The 25,436-nt window shown below is 45.9% G+C and overlaps 1 protein-coding gene across 1 annotated transcript in view; it reads left to right on the top strand.

Annotated features, from left to right (window-relative positions):
- The first annotated feature begins 516 nt into the window (after positions 1 to 516).
- EDARADD (EDAR associated via death domain) overlaps positions 517 to 25,436 on the top strand; it is a 68,229-nt gene continuing 43,309 nt past the window's right edge. The window contains exons 1-3 of the mRNA XM_070471041.1: positions 517 to 687; positions 16,036 to 16,094; positions 20,751 to 20,790. Coding sequence (XP_070327142.1) covers positions 624 to 687; positions 16,036 to 16,094; positions 20,751 to 20,790 — 163 coding nt within the window. The 5' untranslated portion in view covers positions 517 to 623. The remainder of the gene's footprint in view (positions 688 to 16,035; positions 16,095 to 20,750; positions 20,791 to 25,436) is intronic.

Raw genomic sequence — 25,436 nt, 5'->3', positions numbered from 1 at the left:
TTGGGAACTCTGGTGGATGATAGTTGTTCTTTAATTAGGTTTTTCTAAATTTTTAAAATACCTCCATTTGCATTACCCTTTAGAGTTCACAAAACACATGGGGAAAATAAAGTAATGAGGGGTTATAGTTGCAATTTGTAAGATCAGGTACAAGGAAATAGAATGAGAGGGAATAATAACCTTTATTATATATAGTGCATTTTCTGTAAAAAAAATTAACCTTAACGTGTGTTTCTGCCACCCGCTTTCTATTTGATATAATAAGACTGGGAGTGATAAAACAATGAATTGTGGGTTTTGAAAAGCAAACCAGCTTTACAGCAATGCTTGAGGTTGTGTTGCTGACTTGATATGTGGTTCTTGACAACTAACCTCAGAAATAATTCCACCTTCATGAGAAGTAAAGAACCACAAACCAAATCTCAGAATGGATGCTAAAACACCCTTTTAAAAAATTTCCCTTCCTGTCAGAAGGCAGACCGAAAGGAAGTTCGTCCTCCCACCCACAAATTCCCCAGCAACTCTCCATCAGAAGGTCAACACTCAGCAGGACCCTCTTCTCTGAGCCTCTAGTTTCTTCCATGGCATATTCCAGAGAATAAGGCAGCGATCTGGAGAGTGCCATGGGCCTCAGGACGACTAAACAGATGGAGAGAAGCACCAAGCAGGCCCCTGGGCACCAAGAGGGTAGGTATGATAGATACTTTCTGGTTTCCTGCATTTTTAGAGCTGGGTTTTAGCTAGAGGCTGTTCCTTTCTCATAAATTGACTAAAAGCTATTAGTTATCTCTTTCCAGTTAATTTATACCTTTCAATTCTTACCTGCGAAGAAAGACAGAGATTATTTTAAACCCTTAAGAGATTCCTTTTAAATTACCTGTTACCACTGTATAATAAAAGATTTATGATTGATGTTAGATTTAGTTAAACTATAACCATCATATATATGCTTAGTAAACGATTCCAGTCATGCACATGTAACTGGTATAAAATGAAATGAAAATTAAAATTTAAAAAGACTTTTTTTTTTTTTTTGCTTTTAAATATTTTTTAATACAAAAATACCCATACACAATCTTCCAAACGCAAAGGCCACTCTCCGCCTTTGGGGTACCAGGTGCTACCGCCACTTTTGAGACAAAAACTTGAAGTTCTCTTCTAGGGTGAATATACTGAAATGTAGATTTAAGTAGTTGCCGGTCGGGGGAGGGGGGAATAGCATTTAAGTTCAGAAGTTGTATTTAGACTTTGGTTTATTAAAGAACCGATTCAGCATTTCCACGGGAGTGCTAAGCTATTTTTCTTTTTTTTTTTTTTTAAATTTTTTTAATTTTTATTAGTTGGAGGCTAATTACTTTACAGCATTGCAGTGGTTTTTGTCATACATTGAATTAGCCATGGACGTTTATTAAAGAACCGATTCAGCATTTCCACGGGAGTGCTAAGCTATTTTTCTAGCGAGGCTGTGCGACCGTGTATCAAGCTTCCTCTTTTCACTCGTTTTGTGTTGCACTTAACCTGGAGGTCATGTAATAACCAATGCCAAAGAAAAATCAAAATCGAAATTATTAGCGTGTGCCATCATGCAGCGGCGTTCTCTGCCTAAGATCAGGAAATGGTTTAAATATCAGATCGCCGCCAGGCATCTCAGCCCAGGCCTGTGCGCGGAGTAAAGTTGCGTTCCGACTCAGGGCGAGATGAGGAGCCCGTAGGGCGAGCCGTGACTGCAGCCAGGTTTTAAGGCTAATTAATAATTGCTTCGCCGCCGGTGCCGGGCAGCAGACACGTGAGCTCCGCGGCGGGACCTGCGGGGGGACCCGGACGCGGGACTGCAAGGGCGCCCGCGGCGGGCGCTGGGAGTCCCGGGCAGCCGGGGACTCCTCCCCACGCCCCGGCCTGTGGGGCCCGGGTTCCCGCCCGCGCCTCTGGAGGCGGGGGATCGGGACGCTCCTGCAGGGGCTTTGCTAATTGCCAAGCAGGAAGTGAGCGCGGGGAAGGGCTGCGGAGAGAGGGAGGAGGAGACGGGGGAGGCGCTGGAGGAGGAGGGGCGCGCGGAGCCGCGGAGATTCGCTCCCCGCGCGTCGGAGCTGCAAGACTCCCAGGCTCAGCACCCGGATCTCCTCCCCAGTCCCGGAGGCCGCCCAGGCCCCTCGGGCGCCCGTCGGCCCCACCCCGCTCCCATGGCTTCTCCGGACGACCCTCTGCGCGCGGGTAAGGTGGCACCGCGCCGCGCCCTCACCTGGAGCGGGGACCGCGGGTCGCGAGATCTGGAGGCGCCCGCGGCTGCGGCAGGGTTGTCGGGGCCGTGCTCCCCGCGAGCCCTGAGGGGCGACCTGGGGCCACCCTGGACCGCGGCGCCCCACCCAGGCTCGCTCAGGTCCGGTCAGCCCCGGGGAGCGCCTGCTGGTGGCACCCGCCTCCTGCGCCCCCCGCAGCCCCGTCAGCCCCTCGGATGCCTGAGACTCCCCTTTCCTCTTCCCACTCGTGGCCCCAGCCGCTTTGTTCTGGACCCAGGGTGCCGGGTTGAAACAAGCCTCTCAAACCTCTCAGCAGGGGCGAGTGCAAGGGGTGGCTGGGGGTGCATTTCTTCCTCCCGATCTCGTCCTTTCTCCCCACTCACGTGCTTTCTCATTTCTCCTCCTGTCTCCTCATTTCACTTTTATTAAATGCTTTGGGTTCTAAATATTGGCTCTTGGAGCTCTTTGGTAAACGTATCCGCAAAACCAAGCGGTGGATCCCACTGGTGGGATCCCACCTGGAGAGGCCTTTGATTAGAAAGGCCGCTAGTTCTGTCCTTATCGTTCAACACTGTTTGTATCTGAAGCCAGATTCTAGCCTTTTCTTCCATCTGACTTGAATTTAAGAACCGTAAAACACTGAGTTGTAACTGAGGTCAGGATCTAGCTGTTAATCTCACTTGAGTTTAGAATCTTTCTCAGACTTCACCTTCGGAAATTCTCTGTCCTTCCTCTCCCATAACCTTGGCTAATCCTCAGTGAATGTTTGTTGAACACTTAAATGAGTGAATGATGTATCCCCTGGAGCACACTGGGGCAGTTTCTAGTTTCGTTGAGGCAGGAAAGGTTAGGGAGAATCCCAGGTATATGAAACTGCTTAGAGAGGTGTTTCCTATTTTCTTTCGTGGGCAGCATGGGAGCCTGACTGTTTCATTGTTCGCTTAGGGCTTGAGCAGTTAGGAGAAGGAGACAGAAAGTACGTGGAGGTGAGTCAGAAGATCACTAAATTGGCATTGTGATGTGCTGCTCTGGGAGGACTTCCTGGAGATCTTAAAGGAAGATCTAAATTCTTCTTCAAGTGGGGAATGGTAAACATTTTATCCATAAGAGATGGAAAATAAATGCATAGTTTGGGTATCCTTCTCCTCCCTCGTTTTCATTGTTTGAAAAAACAGAAGAGGAAATGAAGGGAGAAATTCTGCCCCTGCCCCCCAACTCTCACCTCCACATCCACTTCCTCTTCTGAAAACCTAACTGACTAGGTGCAAGAGGTGTTAAGCTAGATTTTATGAACAGTGGTTTCAGATCTTATTAAATGATGATGGTGAGGGAGATTCAAAAATATCTTTATAGGGACCCATTGAATGGGGATATATAGAAAGTCTGCTTGCCCCACGCCCCCGCTCCCCCCGTCAGTGGCACCAGAGAAGGTGGGGGCTGGGACACAGTATCATGTATAAAAGCGTCAATGAGTCAAAAGTATGATGAGGCCACCAGGGCAACTAGTGGGATCTTAGATGGCAGTAGTAGCATTGCAGGATCTAGAATTCCAGCGATGGTACTTGGTCTGTGTGGCCCAGCCAAGATGGAGGCACACAGCCTGAAACAAAGGGACTTGGAAATCCCAGCACATGTGGTAGGTCGAGAGAGCTGAGGATGTCATCTGGTATGAACCTGTCTCTTGACTTTTAAAAGGTAGAACCTAAACTTATAGTGGACTCTTTTTGGCTTCCTGCAAATAGTGGGGAGCCCTCCTAAGTAGAGCTGTCTCTGTCACTTGCAGAGATGCTTAAGAACATCTTCAGGCATCTGAATATACCCTCATGTCCATTCCCACTCTGGAATTCTATCAATTAGATAGAGTTCTTCCATTAAAAAGAAAGATTTAAAAATGACTTCATTCTGACATCTCATTTCGTTTCTATAACCACCAGGACACACCCACTTGCCCCTTTCGTTTCTGTAATGAAGCCACAAAGTGGTGATAATGTGGAACTTGTTAAATGGAATTTTCCCATCTCTTCCCCAAACCCCGTTACCATGCTGTCTCACCTAATTTCCTGCACTGACCTCTCAACTTGTGTTTCCATACCCACTCGCTTTCCACCAACCTGATCACCTAAAGGTGGCTAGAGTGACCTTTTAATATCAACGCAGACCTGTCCTTCCTCTACTTAGAAACCTGTGCTGACTTTCCCGTATATCTCAGTCCTTTAACAGCGTACTCTGCACAGACCTGTAGGTCTCCCTTCAGTTGGTGAGCCTGCTCTGTCTCTGCGTTGCAGCCATGCCACCTCCTCTATTTCCTTGAGAGCCCTGGACCACCTGCCTCCTGGCCTTTGCACATAGAAGACCCCCTTCACATTCCTGTCCACTCATCACCCCACTCGAGCTATCTCCTGCTCACCATTCAGATTTCAGATCAAAATGGATATAGATCCGGCTCCACGTTACACACTCTTGGTGCACCCTTCCAGCGCTTGTCACCGTTTCTAGCCGTGAAATTTCACCGTTGTCTTTCTCCCCCATTAAACTATGAGTTCTTAGACAGAAGGCTCGACAGTTTATCTCCAACACCCGGGCCCCGTACCCAGCACATAGTAAGCCTTGGCTAAATACTTATCACCTCAGTAAATGAATTGTTGTTCAGTTGCTCAGTCATGTCCGACTCTGTGACCCCATAAACTGCAGCACATCAGGCTTCTTTGTCCTTCAACATCTCCCAGAGTTTGCTCACACTCATGTCTATTGAGTTGGTGATACCATCCAAGTCTCATCTTCTGTCGTCCCCTTCTCCTCCTGCCTTCAATCTTTTCCAGTGTCAGGGTCTTTTCCAATGAGTCGGCTCTTCCCATCAGGTGGTGAAAGTATTGGAGCTTCAGCTTCACCATCAGTCCTTCCAGTGAATATTCAGGGTTGATTTTCTTTAGGATTGACTGGTTTGATCTCCCTGCAGTCCAAGGGACTCTCAGGAGTCTTCTCCCAAACCACAGTTTGCAGGCATCAATTCTTTGGTGCTCAGCCTTTTTTATTGTACAGCTCTTACGTCCATACGTGACTGCTGGAAAAACCATAACTTTGACTATACGGGCCTTTGTAGGCAAGTGAATGGAAAATATAAAATGTAACCATGTATGCCCCAAACTATGACAAACTTAGAGAGCATATTAAAAAGCAGAGATATTACTTTGCTGACAAAGGTCCCTATAGTCAAAGTTATGGTTTTTCCAGTGGTCATATATGGATGTGAGAGTTGGACCATAAAGAAGGCTGAGCACTGAAGAATTAATGCTTTTGAACTGTGGTGTTGGAGAAGACTCTTGAGAGTCCCTTGGACTGCAAGGAGATCAAACCAGTCGATTCTAAAGAAAATCAACCATGAATATTCACTGGAAGGATTGATGCTAAAGCTGAAGCTCCGGTACTTTGGCCACCTCATGCGAAGAGCTGACTCATTTGAAAAGACCCTGATGCTGGGAAAGATTGAGGGCAGGAGGAGAAGGGGATGACAGAGGACGAGGTGGTAGATGGCATCACCGACTCAGTGGACATGAGTTTGAGCAAACTCCGGGAGATGTTGAAGGACAGGGAAGCCTGGCGGGCTGCAGTCTGTAGGGTTGCAAAGAGTTGTGCATAACTTAGCAACTGAACAGCAATGCCTCAAACTGTGGGCAGTAAAAGCTCTTCCCGTGTTGGCATCTTAGAAACTGCTTCATCAAGTTAGATGTGTTAACTGGGTTTGCCTTGTAAAGTTGAAAAATAATAAATATCTTTGTATATCCATATGCATATAACAAAGGTGAATATTATTATACTGTATGATCTTAATTTAAAAAACAACTCTTTAAAAAAATTCACATTGGAAGGAAAATTGGCATGCTGGTTACAATGTAGTCAGTCTCTATCTCTACCACTAATAAACCATCCAACATGGAATGAGTCAGAATTGCCTGCTGAATGTGAATAAAATCTGGTTTGCGTTCATACAGATATTAAGGAGAGAAAGAAGGAAGCTTTGAAAGTCAAGAGAGCTGGGGAGGTAGAAGAGTTCATTGCTTTGTTGCAATGAGTTAAGTGCCCTGGGCCACAGAGCACATCAGTGTATGTTCTGCCTTTCTTCATTCCCTGGATCTTGTTTGCACTGCACGGTGGGGCTGCTCTCTGGGAGCCCTGGCCCTAGAGACTGGCTCAGGACAGCCCCTGAGGTGGCCTCTCCCCTCTCTTGCACCCCTCTGAGCCTTCCTGGCTTAGATGGGTCTGAGATGGCACCCTGGCCTTCTTGCAAACACCAGTAGCACTGGGTGCAGAAACCAGGGCTAAAGTGGGAGCATCCTTGTTATCAAAGCTAGACCAGTCAGTTCTTCCTCCGCATCCACCAGAGAGTGGTGACAGGCTGCGTTTTTCCTTTCTTCCTTCTTCCCTTCCCAGTGGATTTTTCCAATGCCCACTTCATTTCTTACCCTTTCTCATCATGCCTCTAAGTTTTCTTCTCTCTACCCAAGTATTTTCCTCTCGTCTGTGTCTCCTCTTTGGTCCCTTGGTTCATCTCTTCCTCTCCTCTCCCCTTCCCTCGCCCTCTTCGATTGGACCCCCTCATCTTGGCCACCATCCAGAGGCACGCCTTCTTGATCCCTGCTTCTTTCTCAGCTGGTCCAGCCCCCTCTCTGAGGTCCAAGGATGACAGAGCAGGGCTGCTGTCTAAGACGGGGAAGAAGATTACACAGCGCTTCCACCCTGAGAGCTTCTGTAATCCCGAATACGGTTAGGACTCTAGGGCTTCTGTAGACTCAGGAGTGAAAACAGCTGTAGGTCAAAAGAAAAGCTTAGGTACAAAAAATAATAACAAAGGAAAAATAAATTAACTCTGCTATCACAAGTTCAAAGAATTGCCTTTAATTCTTCACTAAGAAGCGTGAGGCCTCACTCTCTTGGCTCCTGAGATTTGAGAAAGCCAGTAAGCTGTGACACGCTTTCCTCTTTGTTTCCCTGAAAGAACATCTTTAGAGGAGATCTTTGAACTTCCTCTGAGAAACTGTCTCGAGGAAATTCTGGCCCTTATCTAATGTGATTCATAAAGGGAGGTGTCTGGACATGACCGGGCCGCTCTTGGGCAACTCACCCATGTCTGTGTTTCCGTGTTGGGCAGTCCTCCGTCATTCCTGGTGGAGAGGCTGCCGGCTGCAGTCCACAGGCTCCAGGGCTCCCGGGAATTCTGATCTGGAAGCTGATGAGAGATGGGTCTTTGAGTGGATGAGGGGTAGATGGGATTTTGCATTTAGAGTTGATGCTGGAATGATGACCACTTTGGGAAATGTTGGGTGAATGTATTTTGCACATGGGAAGGACATGAATTTGAGGACTCGAGAGTGAATCGTTACAGGTTGAACTCTTCCCCCCACCGCCAAAATTTTGTTGGGATCCTAACCCCCAATAACTCAGAATGTGACTTTATTTGGGAATAGAGTCTTTACCGAAGCAGTCAAAATGAAGTCATTAGAGTGGGCTCTCATGCAATGTGACTGGTCCTTATAAGCAGGGAAATCCTGGGCACAGAGATCCCCCTTCCCTTCCCCCAGGAGAGCCTGTCATCAGGTGGCCAGTGCATGGAGCACTTCTGGCACCCTGAAGGTAGTGGAAAACAAGCAGATTTTGAAGTCAGAAAGCCCCAGATCCAAATTCTGGCTCTTCCTTTGCCCTGTGACTTTGGGCACTCCGTATGGACAAAGGAGATGCATGGTCCTTTCTCAGGGTGGCTGTGAGGATGAACTGGGGCTCTGTGTAAACCAAGCAGCCCCGGGGGGCCCTGTAAGAGGGAGCTGTAATTGTAGTTGGGCTTCCTGTGACCTTCACCTGAAGATGCTGCTTCCCCTGTGGAGCCCGTACTTCTTACTTCATGGACTTAAAAAAAATTATATACATATATATAGAGTATTTATTTATTTATTTTGTCTGTGCCATGCAGGATCCTAGTTCCCCAACTAGAGATCGAACCCATGCCCCCTGCATTGGGAATGTGGAGTCTTAACCCCTGAACCACCAGGGAAGTCCCCACTCGTGGACTTACAAAGCTGGAAGAGCATGTGGAGGCTCTCTGTTCACCCCTGAATAGTGAAGATTGGGATCTTGAGGCCCAGAGAAGTAAGTGACAGCCTCACTTGCTCTCGCCTGGGGCTCTGGGAGCCAGGCTGGGTGTCCCTCCAGCTGCCCAGAGACATCAGTTCACCACTGAGTTTCGCTCATGCCTTTTGAGGAGCTCCCCAGGAGATGCTCATATGAATGAAACATCTTCTCACTGCCAGCAGTGAAATCCGCTTTGGTCACTTACCAGCTCATTTGCGGTGATCTCTGCTTTGTGTCGGGTGCTAGTGATAAAGAACCTGCCTGCCAGTGCAGGAGATGTAAGAGATGGGGTTCGATCTCTAGGTTGGGAAGATCCCCTGGAGGAGGAAGTGGAAACCCACTCCAGTATTCTTGCCTGAAGAATCCCATTGACAGAGGAGCCTCATGGGCTATGGTCCATAAGGGTTGCAAAGAATTGGACATGACTGAAGCGACTTGGCATGCTCTGCCTCGTGTAGAGTCATCGATCCAGGAGAGTGGGGGCAGCTTTGGGGAGCATAGCGACAGCCAGGAGCAGTAGGAACGTCCCCACCGGCCCCTCGCTGAACTGCTGGCCCTGCCGCCTTGGAGTTCACGTGCCCTCCTTTTTGGGTCAGCTCCTTTGTGCCCTTGTCTCATCTGGTATCAGAGCCTTGTCTGGGGGCCCAGCCTGCTGTTACCTGGGGCCTGTAAAAATAAACATTTTAAAGCTTCAAAGTAAACTATTTTATTTTATACTTAATAATATTGCCAACATGTGGGTCCAAGAGCTCTAAGAAAATACTTTAGGACAAATGCTTACTGCGAGATTGATCTCAGATAACCAGGATCAGCCCACCTCCAGATATCTTTGGGTACACAACATGGGCCTGGGAGAACAAGCATGAAGGGGGCCACCTCGGGCCTGGTTCTGGGTCTGTGGGCAGATTTAACACTGACCTGTAAGGAGGAACATCGGCCCCAGCCTGGTCCAAGTCAGAGTCTGATACAGTAGCAACCATTCCAGTGAAAATAATGAAAAACAGAGACAAAAATGAAACTTCCCTGGTGGTTCAGTGGTTAAGAGTCTGCCTTCCAATGCAGGGGATGCAGGTTCGATCCCTGGCTGGGGAACTAAGATCCCACATGCCAAGAGGCACTTAAGCCCGCTTGCTGCAACTGTTGAGCCCGTGCACTGCAACTGGAGAACCCCCACCCCACAGTGAAAGATCCCGTGTGCCACAATTAGGACCTGATGCGGCCAAATAAATAAATTAAAAAAATAAAAGACCTCAAAGTGCTTCAAAGACTAGTTCTAAACCCGTTGTGGGTGTGACTACTGATAGAAGCAAAGTCTGATGCTGTAAAGAGCAATGTTGCATAGGCACGTGGAATGTTAGGTCCATGAATCAAGGCAAATTGGAAGTGGTCAAACAGGAGATGGCAAGGGTGAATGTCGACATTCAGCGAAATAAAATGGACTGGAATGGGTTGAATTTAACTCAGATTACCATTATTTCTACTACTGTGGGCAAGAATCCCTTAGAAGAAATGGAGTAGCCATCATAGTCAACAAAAGAGTCTGAAATGCAGTACTTGGATGCAATCTCAAAAATGACAGAATGATCTCTGTTCGTTTCCAAGGCAAACCATTCAATATCACAGTAATCCAAGTCTATGCGTAATGCTGAAGAAGCTGAAGTTGAGCAGTTCTATGAAGACCTACAAGACCTTCTAGAACTAACACCCAAAAAAGATGTCCTCTTCATTATAGGGGACTGGAATGCAAAAGTAGGAAGTCAAGAGATACCTGGAGTAATAGGCAAATTTGGGCTTGGAGTACAAAATGAAGCAGGCAAAGGCTAACAGGATTTTGCCAAGAGAACACACTGATCATAGCAAACACCCGCTTCAACAACACAAGAGAAGACTACACAAGGACATCACCAGACAATCAATACCAAAATCAGATTGATTATATTCTTTGCAGCCGAAGATGGAGAAGCTCTATACAGTCAACAAAAAAACAAGACCGGGAGCTGATTGTGGCTCAGATCATGAACTCCTTATTGCCAAATTCAGACTTAAATTGAAGAAAGTAAGGAAAACCACTAGGCCATTCAGGTATGACCTAAATCAAATCCCTTAAGATTATACAGTGGAAGTGAGAAATAGATTTAAGGGACTAGATTTGATAGACAGTGCTTGATGAACTATGGATGGAGGTTTGTGACATTGTACAGGAGACAGGGAGCAAGCCCATCCCCAAGAAAAAGAAATGAAAAAAAGCAAAATGGTTGTCTGAAGAGACCTTACAAATAGCTGGGGGGAAAAAGAGAAGCAAAAAGCGAAGGAGAAAAGGAAAGATATTCCCATTTGAATGCAGAGTTCCAAAGAATAGCAAGGAGCGATAAGAAAGCCTTCCTCAGTGATCAGTGCAAAGAAATAGAGGGAAATAATAGAATAGGAAAGAGTAGAGATCTCTTCAAGAAAATTAGAGATACCAAGGGAACATTTCATGCAAAAATGGGCTCAATATAGGACAGAAATGGTATGGACCTAACAGAAGCAGAAGATATTAAGAAGCAGTGGCAAGAATACACAGAAGAACTATACAGAAAAGATCTTCACGACCCAGATAATCACGACGGTGTGATCACTCACCTAGAGCCAGACATCCTGGAATGTGAAGTCAAGTGGACCTTAGGAAGCATCATTATGAACAAAGCTAGTGGATGGAGTGGAATTCCAGTTGAGCTATTTCAAATCCTAAAAGATGATGCTGTGAAAGTGCTGCACTCAGTATGCTAGCAAATTTGGAAAACTCAACAGTTGTCACGGGACTGGAAAAGGTCAGTTTTCATTCCAATCCCAAAGAAAGGTAGTGCCAAAGAATGCTCAAACTACCACACAATTGCACTCATCTCACACACTAGCAAAGTAACGCTCAAAATTCTCCAAGCCAGGCTTCAGCAATACATGAACCGTGAACTTTCAGATGTTTGAGCTGATTTTAGAAAGGCAGAGGAACCAGAGATCAAATTGCCAACATCCAATGGATCATCAAAAAAGCAAGAGAGTTCCAGAAATACATCTATTTCTTCTTTATTGACTATGCCAAAGCCTTTGACTGTGTGGATCACAACAAACTGTGAGAATTTTGAAAGAGACAGGAATACCAGACCACCTGACCTGCCTCTTGAGAAATCTGTATGCAGGTCAAGAAGCAACAGTTAGAACTGGACATGGAACAACATACTGGTTCCAAATAGGAAAAGGAGTACATCAAGGCTATACATTGTTACCCTGATTATTTAACTCATATGCAGAGTACATCATGAGAAATGCTGGACTGGATGAAGCACAAGCTGGAATCAAGATTGCTGGGAGAAATGTCAATGACCTCAGATACGCACCCTTATGACACCACCCTTATGGCAGAAAGTGAAGAAAAACTAAAGCGCCTCTTGATGAAAGTGAAAGAGGAGAGTGAAAAAGTTGGCTTAAAGTTCAACATTCAGAAAACTAAGATCATGACATCTGGTCCCATCACTTCATGGCAAATAGATGGCAAAATAGTGGAAACAGTGGCTGACTTTATTTTTGGGGGCTCCAAAATCACTGCAGATGGTGATTGCAGCCATGAAATTAAAAGACGCTTGCTCCTTGAAAGGAAAGTTATGACCAACCTAGACAGCATATTTAAAAGCAGAGACATTACTTTGCCAACAAAGGTCTGTCTGGTTAAGGCTATGCTTTTTCCAGTGTTCATGTATGGATGTGAGAGTTGGACTGTAAAGAAAGGTGAGTGCTGAAGAATTGATGCTTTTGAACTGTGGTGTTCGAGAAGACTCTTGAGAGTCCCTTGGACTGCAGGGAGATCCAACCAGTCCATCCTAAAGGAGATCAGTCCTGGCTGTTCATTGGAAGGACTGATGTTGAAGCTGAAACTCCAATACTTTGGCCATGGATGGGAAGAGCTGACTCATTGGAAAAGACCCTGATGCTGGGAACAACTGTGGGCAGGAGGAGAAGGGGATGACAGAGGATGAGATGGTTGGATGGTATCACCGACGCAATGGACATAAGTTTGGGTAAACTTTGGGAGTTGTTGACGGACAGGGAGGCCTGGCGTGCTGCAGTTTATGGGGTCGCAAAGAGTCAGATACGACTGAGTGACTGAACTGAAGTGAACTGAAACCCATTGCCTTTCTGGATTGCCCTCTCACTCTGCTATTGTGCTTCCGAAAACGACAACAACAAAAATTAAGTTCTCCTTGCCCTTCTCATCTTATATTTCATTTATTCTCAGAGATTTCAGAGCAAAGCAAGAGCCTTTGGGGCCCCAAACACTTGTTGTTGGCAGCCCATATCTTCCTGTTCACCCCATCACCCTCCGAGGCACAGATTCTCAGGGAGGGTCATTCCCAAACCTGGACCAGAGTAACACTGATCAGCTGGGTGTGCAAACCAGCCTGGACCACGCTCGTGTTACCGGGGAAGAGCCTGAGGCTGAGAACAATTATACGGGTCATCCAGGGTCACGGTGTCACTCAGAGCGCTAGGTCTCAGCGGTGTGGTGGTGAGACCCAAGCCTGCTCCCCAGGCCTTGTGCGCCTTCCCTTTAACTGATCTACTTGCATCCTCACTGCTGCTTTGAGGGTATTTCTGTCTTTTCCCAGCTGTCTCCTCCATTTTCTTCTTCATTTTTTTTTCCTTTTACTTCCTCGCGCGTTAATGTCTCTAGGAAAGAAGCCCTGCATGTCACAGGATACCTGCACAGGGGACCTGCTAAAATCCCGCACCCATGGTGGAGGTCATCGTTTGAAGTATTGTCATCCCAGGTGGCCGTCCCGTGGTTGAGCCCTTGCTTCTAGTGCAGGGGGCATGGGTTTGATCTCTGATCAGGGAACTAGGATCCCACAAGCCACTCAGCCAAAAAAAAAAAAAAGGTATTGTCATTCAGATTCACTTTGGGGAAACCGGCATGGCTGAGACCAGGCGGTGACTGGAGGAGGGAAGAAGGGCCGTGAGGCTCCTCCGTGTGTCTTCTACTACCCACTCCCTACCCAGGAGCCAGAGTGTGAGAAGGATGGAAAAGCAGAGCTGGGAAACCGAATGCAAATGTCTGGCTGGACCTAGCTGAAGCCCACCAGCGTGTCATGCTCTTTTTCATCTCTCAGCCTTCGCCTGTGCTGGTCCCTCTGTCCAGAAGGCCTTCCCCTCCCTGACTCTTTCTCCTGGCTGGCTTCCACTCGGCCTTCCAGACTCTGGAACCTCTTCTTCTGCAGGCTCTGGTCTCCCCACCGTGCACCCCAAGCGGGCTTCTCTTCCTCCCATGCGTTTCCACGGCATTCTGCATTGCTGCTGTCTTCACACCATGTGCTCTGTGTTATAATGGTCTCTTATTTGGGCAGCAGGAGTTCTGTAGACTCAGAATGGAGTTAGCAACACAGTTTGTTCTTATTGTCTTTATATCGATTTAAACTCAAGTCTGAGTCTGTCATCTGCTGGGCTGGCAGGAAATTCCATTTCACTCTGAACTGGGCTCCTTCCTTAGTGTAATACAGGAGTCTAAGAGGCTGATGTGGCACTTGGAAAAGGAGGGGCCTTGAATTTTTTGTGCATCAGGGTCCAAGCCTGAGAAGACTCTGGGATCCAGGAGCCCTCTGTTTCTGTGCCAGACCCAAATCATGGGATTTCTTTGCTGGGGCTGGGAACCCTGGGACCCAGGGGTTAGCCCCCTCTGTGCATTCCATGATGTGATCTTGCCACCTGTGGGCTCTGCCCGGGACAAGGGCACAGTCCCTACTTGTGGAGTTGCAGGTGTCTGTCCCCTCCTCCATGGGGGGACACTGGCAAATCTCTGTCTGCATCCACTCCTCTGGGCCACCTCCTTTAATCTCTTCATTGACTGTAGCCTATCATAAAACAGATAAAGAGATGTTCCCTTCACATGACTTTTCCTTTGGGCATTGTCAGTACCCCGCAGGGAGAGGAATGTGAAAAGTCCAGACACAGTCTCAATGAAAGACATGTAGGGAGAAGGAACAGACCTCCATAGGTTGTCCTGTCCTGTTTGTTTGGATGCCCCAAGGCATTCCCAGGACCTCGGACCTGGGCCACATTATGTACTTCGTGATGATTTGGGAGAAGAATGAAAGTTGAATCTTGACTGGTCTAAGGCTGCCACTTAGGGTTTTGCAGATTGTGTGCTGACTGCACAAATACTGAGGATCCCACTCAGATGTGGTTATTGAGCAAGATAGTTTTCCAGCAGATGTTTCCTAAAGTGTCTAGTAAAGTCAAGTCAAGTCGCTCAGTCGTGTCCAACTCTTTGCGACCCCGTGGACTGTAGCCCACCAGGCTCCTCCGTCCATGGGATTCTCCAAGCAAGAATACTGGAGTGGGTTGCCATTTCCTTCTCCAGGGGATCTTCCCAACCCAGGGATCGAACCCGGGACTCCTGCATTGCTGGCAGACACTTTAACCTCTGAGCCTTTTTTCTAATTTTCTCTCTCAAAGTTATAATCAAATCGTTGCCAACCTGGGTCCTTGGACTCTTTAATCAATTGCTGTTATTCAGTCACTCAGTCTTGTCTGGAGTCTGCAACCACATGGACTGCAGCACACAAGGCTTCCCTGCCTTTTAATCAATAGAGATTGATAACAGACCAGATGAGGAATTCAGGCAAAGCTTTACTCTTAGTGAAAACAAGAAAACAGGTGCCCTTGCTCTCTACAGAGGACAGGCTAGTTCCTTGAGTGGGGCAAGGGTGGGGATGGACCAGAGCGCTGGCTTAAGTGATCTGCCCACCCCCATGGTGGTGCTGTATGCAGTTCCCTGCCTTTGTTCCCAGCGCCTCAGAAATGGCAGTTGGTTTGTGCCCTTTTTGTGTTCCTTATTGTATGCTGTTCATAATTTGCCCCAACTACACATGCACACAGATATTTTCAGTCCCTTATAGTTTCTTTGTATCTGTTGCTCAAGGAGATATTTGTCAGGCGTGAGCTCCGCAGTAGAGAGTCCCAGGTCCCAGTCTATCTCAAAATCCAAAGTGTAAAAGAGTCATTCATTAATATCATGTTTGCATCATTTGTAGTTATTTGTACCTCTGAGTGTTTGTAGACATTTATAAGTAAACTGTTAACAAAACATGTTTTGTTTTTTTTTTAACATTATTTATTTATTTTTGGCTGCGCTGGATCTTCATTGCTGCTCGTGGGCCTTCAGTGGATGCAGTGGACTGTGGCAAGCAGTGGATACTCTCTAGCTGTAGTGCCCAGGCCTCTCATTGCAGTGGCTTCTCTTGTTGGAGAGCGCAGGCTCTAGGGCATGTGGGCTCAGCAGTTGTGCCCCATGGCATGTGAGATCTTCCAGGACCAGGAATCAAACCTGTGTTCTCTGCATAGGCAGATGGACTCTTCACCACTGGACCACCAGGGAAGTCCAAATATATATATATATTTGTCCAAATATATATATATATATAATATATATATAAAAATATATATATATATAATTTTTTTAAATGTAGTTTGTCTTAATCACTTTCCTGATGCAGTCTGAACCCATTCTTTCTTCTTTTGTCTCTACTAATGATTGAAAGTTTTTCTCCAAACTGACGGGGGCAGCTTGCATTTATATGAAGACAGTTATCAAAGGATACATTTGTGCTTTTAAGTTAAAGAAAATTCTCTTATTGTGTTTTGTTGACAGATCATTTGGCAAAGGAACCAGTGGAAGACACAGACCCTAGCACTATATCCCTTAATACGGTAGGTTACTCATTTGACATTAATGGTGTGGCTTTGTTTGTTTTTTTTTCTCCCTTTGTTATTGGTGTTAGGCTCTATTCTCATTTTGCACATGTCAGGAGTGTTCTTCTTAGATTATGTGAGGTCTTTATCTACTTGTCTTTTTAAGTATGTATTTTTATTTATTTTTATTTTAAATTTATTATTTTTTTTGGCCACACCACGTGGCATGTGGAATCTTAGTTCCCCCACCAGGGATGGAACCTGTGTCCCTTGCATTGGAAAGCGAGTTCTTAACCACTGGACCACCAGAGAAGTCTCTGCTTGTCTAATTTTAATACTATCTATTTTTAATGACCCCGTTCTTCAGAAATCAAAATATATAGCTTGGGGTTGAAAGAAAAAATATGAACACCTTACAGTAATGGACGGCTGCCCATAGGTAGGTGGGCATACATTGTCAATTACCACTTTTGCCCCTGAAACAGTCCTGAAAGGTAGGCATTGCCTGCTTCATAGCTGAGACACTGAGACACAAGGAGTGAGGCAAGTCGCCAAACTTGGAAGCAGCCCAGGTGGGAGTCGAACCCATCAGCTGGCTTCAGATCCCTGCCCCACCATCCCATAACCACTCTGTGCTGTGTGTACTGTGATAAAAGATTTTATTATTCTCCTGTAGATGAGGATATGGCACTTAGCTGGTTTGTAGAAAGTCAGCCAGACTGAAGCCCTGCTCCCTACTCGGTACTGCCTCTTACTTATGACCAAATAAATGCCTTTGACAGCATTGTGTGCGTTACTATGCATGCAGTGTGAGATACAGTCCTGTTTTTCAAAGTGTCTGGAGGATGTGATCTATTGAGTCATGAAGAATTTGTATTAATTTAGTTAGAATGGCATAAGTATTCTCAAGGGATTTCAGTTCAATGTCTTTAAGTCTTTGGTGGAGACTTCCCTGGTGGACGAGACTCCATGCTCCCAATGCAGGGGTCTGGGTTCAACCCCTGATCAGGGAACTAGATCTTGCACTCCTCTACTAAGACCCAGCACAGCCAAAAAAAAAAGGGGGGGGGCGTGATTCACAAGGCACCTTAATGTCTTAGAGACCTGAAATGCTTGTTTTCATGGCCTCGTATTATAACTACAGCACAGTTTAGCAAATGTGGACAGGGTAGGAAATCAAACTTTGAGACACTGCCAATATGAAAAATTTCCAGCTCCTAACTCGTGTAGAAGCAGAGCACACAGTGGCCCTGTGGCCAGGTCTTATGATCCTCTCGGGTGTAGCCTGTTACTAAAGCCGTGGGTTCTATAGAGCAGCACTCCCCAACTTTTTTGGCACCAGGGTCAGTTTCATTGCAGACAAACTTTCCACAGACCAGGAGGGGATGGACGGTTTGGGGATGATTCAAGTGCATTATATTAATTGTGCACTTTATTTCTGTTATTATTACATCAGCTCCACCTCAGATCATCAGGCATCAGATCCCAAGGTTGGGGACCCCTGCAAAAGGGTTACTTAAGTCGCCCTTCACACTGCCTGACCTGTGATTGTCTTCTGTCCACTCGATCCCCTGACACCAGCATCTCCCTTCCTCGGGGGCCCCCTCCTTACGGCTCACCTTGAGTCCTGGCTGCCTCTCCTCACTCCTCTATAATACACCACAGTCTTGAGTGGGAAAAAAATAAACATCAATCAGAAAGAACCTAAAAGTCAAACACTTTCCCCCCTGACTAAATCCTTCCCCATACTCAGTCCCCTAGAATGTGGAAAACACAACTGTACTATAGTACTTCTCAGACTCTGGGACAAGTTGCCTTTACTGTAGCTTCCATGTATTCGTTTGCTGGGGCTGCCTGACAAGGTCCTGCAAATGGACTAAAAATCAAGGACTGTGCTCCCTCTGAAACCTGTAGGGAAGAATCCTGCCTTGTGCCTTCTGGCTTCTGGTGGTTGTCGGCAGTTCGTGGTGTCCCTGGGCTTGTAGCTGCCTCCCTCCACTTTCTTCCTTCAGTGGCACATGGCCGTCTTCTCCCTGGGCGTCTGTGTCTCTTCTCTTCTTACAAGAATGTCCATCCCGTTAGATGAAGGGCCAGCCCTACACCAGTGTGACCTCCGCTCAACTAATTCTGTCTACACTGACTCTATTTCCAATAGGGTCACAGTCTGAGGGACTGGGGGTTAGGACTTTGGCGTGTACAGGGGGTGCACAGATTTCAACCATAACATTCCTGCTGCTTTCAGGATTAAATTTACAGTCCTTGACATGGCACATGAGGTCCCCTTGTCTCAGCATCCCAGTCGTGTGTAGCTACTTGCTGCTCCTTGGATGCCCCACGCCCTCTCGCCATCCTGGGATACCCCTAATGCTGGCCTTGCCCGCTTCCTCACCTAGTGAGCGCCTATGCACCCTGCCACTCAACTTAAGCATTCCGTACCTGGAAAGCCTTCTCTGCTGTATCCTGGGGCCTTCAGCTGTTGTCTTCTCTACTTATGCTATTGTGTGGGGATGATTTGCTTGGCTGGCTTTCTGCAAGGCTGTGCTGACCATGTTCCCGTATGCAGAGGTGGGCACCAGGCAGGCAGCAGCGTTTGGGGAGTCAAGCTTCCTGAGATCCTAGGATGGCACCTCAGTCGCTTCACCTCACTTCCAGGGTCTCCCATGGAACCGGCTCCATTATTTCGTATCCAGCTGTGTCTTCCTTTTCCACCCCCAGCATTGTCTCTGCTCCCACCACTGATGGGAGCATCTGTGATGATGTGATGATCCCATCAGTCTCCCAACCACCTGGCCTTGATCCTCTATGCTCACCATCTGCAGTGGCCGTCCTGAGTCCTGGGCATCCTCTAGGCCTGCTCAACTGTCAGTCTGTCCAGGAAACCCACACTTGTTCGTTCTTGTAGACTGAACTTAGTCAAAACCTTGGGATGGTCCTTTCTCTTGAAACACTCACAGTCTGAGAAAAATACTTTGAAAAGAGTCTGAGAAGTACTCTATTACAGGTGTGTTTTCCACATTCTAGGGGGCAGAGTATGGGGAAGGATTTAGTCAGGGGGGAAAGTGTTTGACTTTTAGGTTCTTTCTGATTGATGTTTATTTTTTTCCCACTCAAGACTGTGGTGTATTATAGCAAAAGGATTCAGATTAAAGTCAGCCAAAGCAGGAGGAGTATAGGTCAGGGCCCAGGAGAGTTGTAAGCAGGTGGTTTTCAGTTCCCCTCTCAGCTGTGTGGACAGTGTTTACTGGTGTCAGTAATGGTGTGTGATGATACACACAGAGTACTGACAACCAAGGAGACTCATCCAGCCTCTGGTGTCCAAAGTGTTCTTGGGGCTCAGTTGTATAGACATGCTTGACTCCCAGTGTGTCTGACCTTAAACCCCAGGCCCTTCAAAGGTTGAATTTATAACATAAAGAAGATTAATTTCTTTTGTAGAAAGAGGTTGGAGGCTTTTGCTCCAAAGAAACTCCAAGGAAAGGCATTTAAAACAGAATCCCTGGATGCCCAAGTCCCTTCCATAAAATGGCATAGGACTTTGCTGGTGGCCCAGTGGCTAAGACTACCTGATCCCAATGCAAGGGACACAGGTTCCATCCCTGGTTGGGGAACTAAAATCCCACTTGGGCATCCAAAGTTTGGTGTCCATGGAAGGTCTTAGCATCAGCCCCTCAAGGATACTGAGTGATGACCGCATATCAGCCTTCCTTTAACTACTGATCAATAAGCAAAGTTAAATACATAGATGACAACCATGTAAACTCAAACCTCCATAGAATATTGGACTATGTTAAGGAAGTCATGTTAATTTCAAAGCTTAATAATGTTAATAAACTCAGTTTTTTTTCCCTTACAAAAAGAATCCCTGGTGCTGCATTTGTTTCTCTTCCTCCTCTGTCCAAGGAAGACAGCGGTGAGACATACAGGAGAGTTCGGAGGTGCAGCTTTGTTTAAGCTGGAGGGCCATGGACCCAAAGGCCCAGAGGAGATGATGCTGGAACTGAGGCGGGGTCAGGGGCAGGCTAGGGAAATTGGGCACATTCAAGCTTCTCTCATAGAAATCTTTGGAAAACAACTACATTGTGTAATCTGAAGTAGAAGTTTCCAGAAGCTTAGATACCTGCATATTTATCAGGACCAACAAAGAAATACATGATTGCAAGAGCATTTGCTATTTTGAATTCCCTGTGACAGTACTGCCCTCAAGGAAAGCATTGAGGAACTGTGCATAACAATAGGTGACTGATCTTCATGCAACTTATGGGATAGTTACCTTTTCAATCCTGTCAACCCAGGCGAGAGCTGCCCAGAATACATGCTTATTGACCCAAATGCATGTCACAGAAGTGGTGAGAAAAGAGATGACAGTCCCTCAGTTTTGAGCTGCAGGGAGTAAAATAACACTGCAGACAAGAGAGGAAGTGTGGTTTATGGTCAGAGCTGAAGGCTTATTCTGTTTCATATTCCAGCGTTGACGTCTCATCAAATTTGATTTCATCTCTTTAAAACTGAGAATAAGCCATGGGTCAGGCCTATGGATAAATTCAAGGCTAAAAACTTGCAAGATTTTAAATGAAAATCATGACTTTCCCAAGACAAAGCTTTCTTTTCACTTTGATCTTATAATTGACTACAGTGTTTAAAAAAATAACTTTCCCCTTTTGTTGGTTTCTGCAGTCAGACAAGTATCCCATTCAAGACACAGGACTCCCTAAAGGTATGTACAGTTAATGCAATAACGTGTGCTTGTGATTATTCTCCTATCCTGAACAAAGCACTAGTCAGTAATTTTTCATTTGTTAAAATTGTAGAACAGAAACATACTGATAATTTAGTGCCTGATTTGATCATCTGTAGCATGAATTTTCTTATTAAAATCTAGAAATGATTTTAGATCAAATGATACATCAAGTTCCTATGGTGTTTTTAGCATGGTTAAAGTGAGGACAACCAGGACTGTGGGTTGCAAGTGACAGAAATATAACTCAAATTAGTTTTAAAAGGTGAGGGGGGGAGGGCTGGGCAGGGACTTCCCTGGCAGTCCAGTGGTTAAGACCCTGAACTTACAATGCAGGGGGCACAGGTTTGATCCCTGGTTGGGGAACTAAGGTCCTGCATGCTGCATGATATGGCCCCAAACCAATAAAAACAAAAAAGGGGAGGGGAAGGATTTGGTGGTTTAGAGTCTTTGAGTCTGTTAAATCCAAACATTTAAAATGGTGTCTCAGGCTCTCTCTCTCCCTCTCTTTTTCTTTTCCTCATCTCCTTCTTCTTCTCCCTCTCCCCACCCCTCTCTCTGACTCTCGTGGCTCAGTCTTCTGGGTTGACTCAATTCTCGGGCCATTTTTCCCCATGAGGTAGGAAAGATGGTCTCTGCCGCCTCCAGCTTCACTTGGTGCTGCTTACGATGGTGGAACAAGAGGGAGCCTTTCCCCCAGCACACACGGCTCGGTTTTAGGGGCAGTGGTGGCAGGAGCAGTTTGGTCATGTGGCGATCATATTGACTGTGGTCATCAGGAGGATGGAGGGCTGACCAGGTCTGAGCCTCGAGGTTAGAGGGTGGGTGTGGAGGGCATGGAGACAGTTCTACTCAAACCACAGGTTCCATTGCCAGACAAGGGGAAGGGGATGATTGTCAGGTCCCAAAGCAAAAAGAGCTTTCTTTCATGATCCACAGATTAACATCTCAGATGTAGTGCAGATGCATCTGAAAGGAGCCTGAGCCTGTCCAAGGCTACAGTCTGCAAGGCTGTATCCAATAAGAAGAATGAGCTGGTGGCCTTCACAATGGAGCACTTAACCTTATGTTCTGCTGACAACCCAGGGTGAAGGGGTGGGATGGGGAGCAAGCAGATCTGACCTGCATCAGAGTTGGCAGGGCCTCCCCTGCTTCCTGGAGAGAGAGGACTTCCCAGCACAGCCTGCTGTGGGTTTCCCCAACCTCCTTCTGCAGGACTACCAGACTGCAGGTCGGAAGGGAGCTCCCTGCCAGGACCCATCTGTGGTTAAGTCTGTGGTTCTGCTGAGTCCCCTTCTCTCATTCTCTGCTCACCAGACTCCGCTCCCTGCCTCCGGAAATGGCATCAGTACAGTTTCACCCAGGAGTGGCAGTAGTGTAGGGAAAAGAGCCTGAAGGCCAACTGTGAGCCCGATTCCTGGTGGTTCTAGGGGAGGCTGGCTTCCTGCATGTTTCCTTTCCCTTCCCGTTCTCTAACTGACTTCTCAGCATCCTGAATTCCCCACCCTGTGACTGTCTAGTTCAGCAAGAAACTCGGAGGTGCAGGCCAGGACCCCAGCGTAGATAGGAAACTGTCCTGGGTAGTTCATTGGACTTCAGGGAGGGTACAGTGAAGAATTATCTGGGGAGCTAGTTTAAAATGCAGATTCTGGGCCCTGCTTCTCCAAAATCATCATGTGGTGGGTCTAGGATCAGGCCCAGAGACCTGTAGGGTTTTTTGTTTTTCACTTGTTTCTTGTTTTTTTAATTGGAGAATAATTCTTTACAATGTTGGATTAGTTCCTGCCGCACAACGAATCAAATCAGCCGTGTGTGTACATATATCCTCTCCCCCTTGAATCTCCCTCTCAAACCACCCCATCCCACCCATCTAGGGCATCGCAAAGCGCTGAGCTGAGTTCCCTGTGCTATACTGCAGGTTCCCCGCTAAGCTGTTTATTTTACACGTGGTAGTGTGGTCGGGGAGGGTGAGACACGTGGGAGATTAGGATTGAAACCTGTGTTTTAATGCGTACCTGAGTGAGTGGGTCTCAGACCTCCCTTTGAGAGCCTGCCTACGAAGCTTCAAGAATGTGGTGTACCCTTCCAATGGGACATGTGGGAGAGAACCAGCTGACAAACCTTGCCAGCTCTGAGAGGACTCAGCAGCTTAGGACAAGGTAGATGCCGCCTCCCAGGGTGCTCGTGAGAATCAAACACAAGAATAGCGCCTGGCACCCAGGAGCTTCAGACAGGGAGGAGGGAAGTGTGGCAAGAGAGCCGTGATCAGTCAGGGTTGAGGACTGTGGAAAGCTCTCGTAGCAGAGGTGAGAGTGGAACCACTGTTTTAAGCACAGATCGAGCCACAGTGACTCTGGGAATGCATTGCCACAGTCTGATCCATCTGAAATCTTTTTTTTTTTTAATCATCTTGAATGTGATTTCCTGTTTTAAGAGAAAAAGATTGTTGCTTAGCAGCCTGATAATACAGTAGCTGTACTATAACTGTTTCTTCAATAATTTAAGTTTTACAAAACCTCAATTAAAATGGTGGTCAGTTGACAAGTGACATGACTGTTAAAAACCATACTCTAGACCTTCCTCTGTCTTTATTCATGGGGTGGAAGAGCATTTTTAAACACATAATTTTTCTCCAAGAAATACATGATGTTAAATGTAATGAACCATGTCCAGAAGTTTGAAAACTTACTCCAACATTTGCATTTGATAATACAACAATTTAACGTCTGCAGTATTTAGTTAAACAGACCATAATGGAGCCAATTTCAGTATTAAATGATTATGGTTATTTTCTCATTGTTTTTAGGAACACAAAGCCCACATAAATTAATGAAGAGACTAATTTATAGATTAAAAGTAAATGTAACAGAATTATATTAAGTACAGATTCAGACTCTGATACGTAAGTGAATTCTAGGGGGCTACTATATTTAATGGGGCTTCCCTGGTGCTCAGAGGTTAAAGCATCTGCCTCCAATGAGGGAGACCCAGGTTCGATCCCTGGGTTGGGAAGATCCCCTGGAGAAGGAAATGGTAACCCACTCCAGTACTCTTGCCTGGAGAATCCCATGGACAGAGGAGCCTGGTGGGCTACAGTCCACGGGGTCGCAAAGAGTAGGACACGACTGAGCGACTTCACTTTCACTTTACTTTCTTTCACTATATTTAATAGAGGAGTCATTTGTAATTAGCTTGAGCCATTTTCATACGATTAAAAAGTCCTCGAAATATATTTTCTTAAGAAAAGAAGCATATTTCACAAAATCTTCATTCTAATTCTAGTATATTCCTAGTTTCCCCATGGACAGTATAACACTGTTCCTCAACATGGTCCAAACAAAAATGGGTCTGAATTTTGTGCTTTTTACCATAAATCAACTGTAGGCATCTAGTGTAATTTCAATGATCAGCATATTTTTGAGGTAAAACACGTCATAATACTTGTTTTCTTGGGAACAAATGTGTAGCTTCTGCCTCCCCTGATTTTAGAGATTTCAGGCAGTTCGTTATGTCGAGTGTCTGTTACAGGTTTTCTGTGAGAGTCTTCAGGCACTAAACTCAGGACTCATTTAGATGGGGGTTCACTTTATTTCATGAATTCCTATACTGGCTTGAGGATTCTAGAGGGAATGTGGCTCTTCACATTTTGAGAGAAAAATGTCTTTTGAAAAAGAATTCTGATATTTCAGCTGCTGTTCCTGAAGTGAAGTCGCTCAGTCGTGTCCAACTCTTTGCGACCCCATGGACTGTAGCCTACCAGGTTCCTCAGTCCATGGAATTTTCCAGGCAAGAGTACTGGAGTGGGTTGCCATTTCCTTCTCCACAGCTGCTATTCCTAGTGAGGGGAAATTGCACAAAAATATATTGATTTAATCAAAATTTTATCACCTTCATTTTCTCTGACTTTCATTGTTCAAAAAAATTATATAGCAAATGTAAAGTGAAAGAGAAATAGACTGATTTTATTGTTAATAACTTTGTGTAATTTGAACTTCAACATGGGTGATATTTGGAAAAATTTGTTGACGAAATGTAGTAGTTCAGTTTGGAAAAATTAGGAGAAAATAAAAAAGTACTGAGGAAATCACTAAGATAATTTGGAAGTGTTGGGCTGGCCAGTAAGTTTGTTAAGGTTTTTCCATAGGCTGTAACAGAAAAACCCAAACGAATTTTGTGGCCAACCCAATAAAAATGTCTGCCCCCAAAATAGCAAGCCAATGTATTGTATTTTATATGATTTCTCATTTTGCCGATTGATTGATGGTATTTTGCTATTAAGTTTGTTTTAAAATGAAACTAAAAACCTCTCTTGTCTGCGTGATGTGATGTTACCTGGTCCCACTCATTCCACCAGCTCACTGCCTCCCCACCCAACCTTGACCCAGACTCTTGGCAGTCTCCTGTTACAGCAAACCAAAAGTTAAATCCGCTCCCCCAAATTATAACACAAATACAAAGGTGACCATTCTGCGAAACTTTTCTTTACTGGAGGGTGGATGAGAGGGAGAAGGATATGACCACAGGAGTGTGTGGGAGGCCATGTAAGAAAAGTTGCTTTTTAATTTCAAGTTAACATTGTGTTGGGAAATAAAAAGCCCTACCTTTTCAAAAATGCTCGGGTAACA

Source organism: Odocoileus virginianus, chromosome 7, assembly GCF_023699985.2.
Source record: "Odocoileus virginianus isolate 20LAN1187 ecotype Illinois chromosome 7, Ovbor_1.2, whole genome shotgun sequence".
Lineage (NCBI taxonomy): Eukaryota > Metazoa > Chordata > Mammalia > Artiodactyla > Cervidae > Odocoileus > Odocoileus virginianus.
The sequence above is the reverse complement of the archived record's forward strand: the minus strand, read 5'-3'. Positions and strand labels throughout refer to the sequence as shown.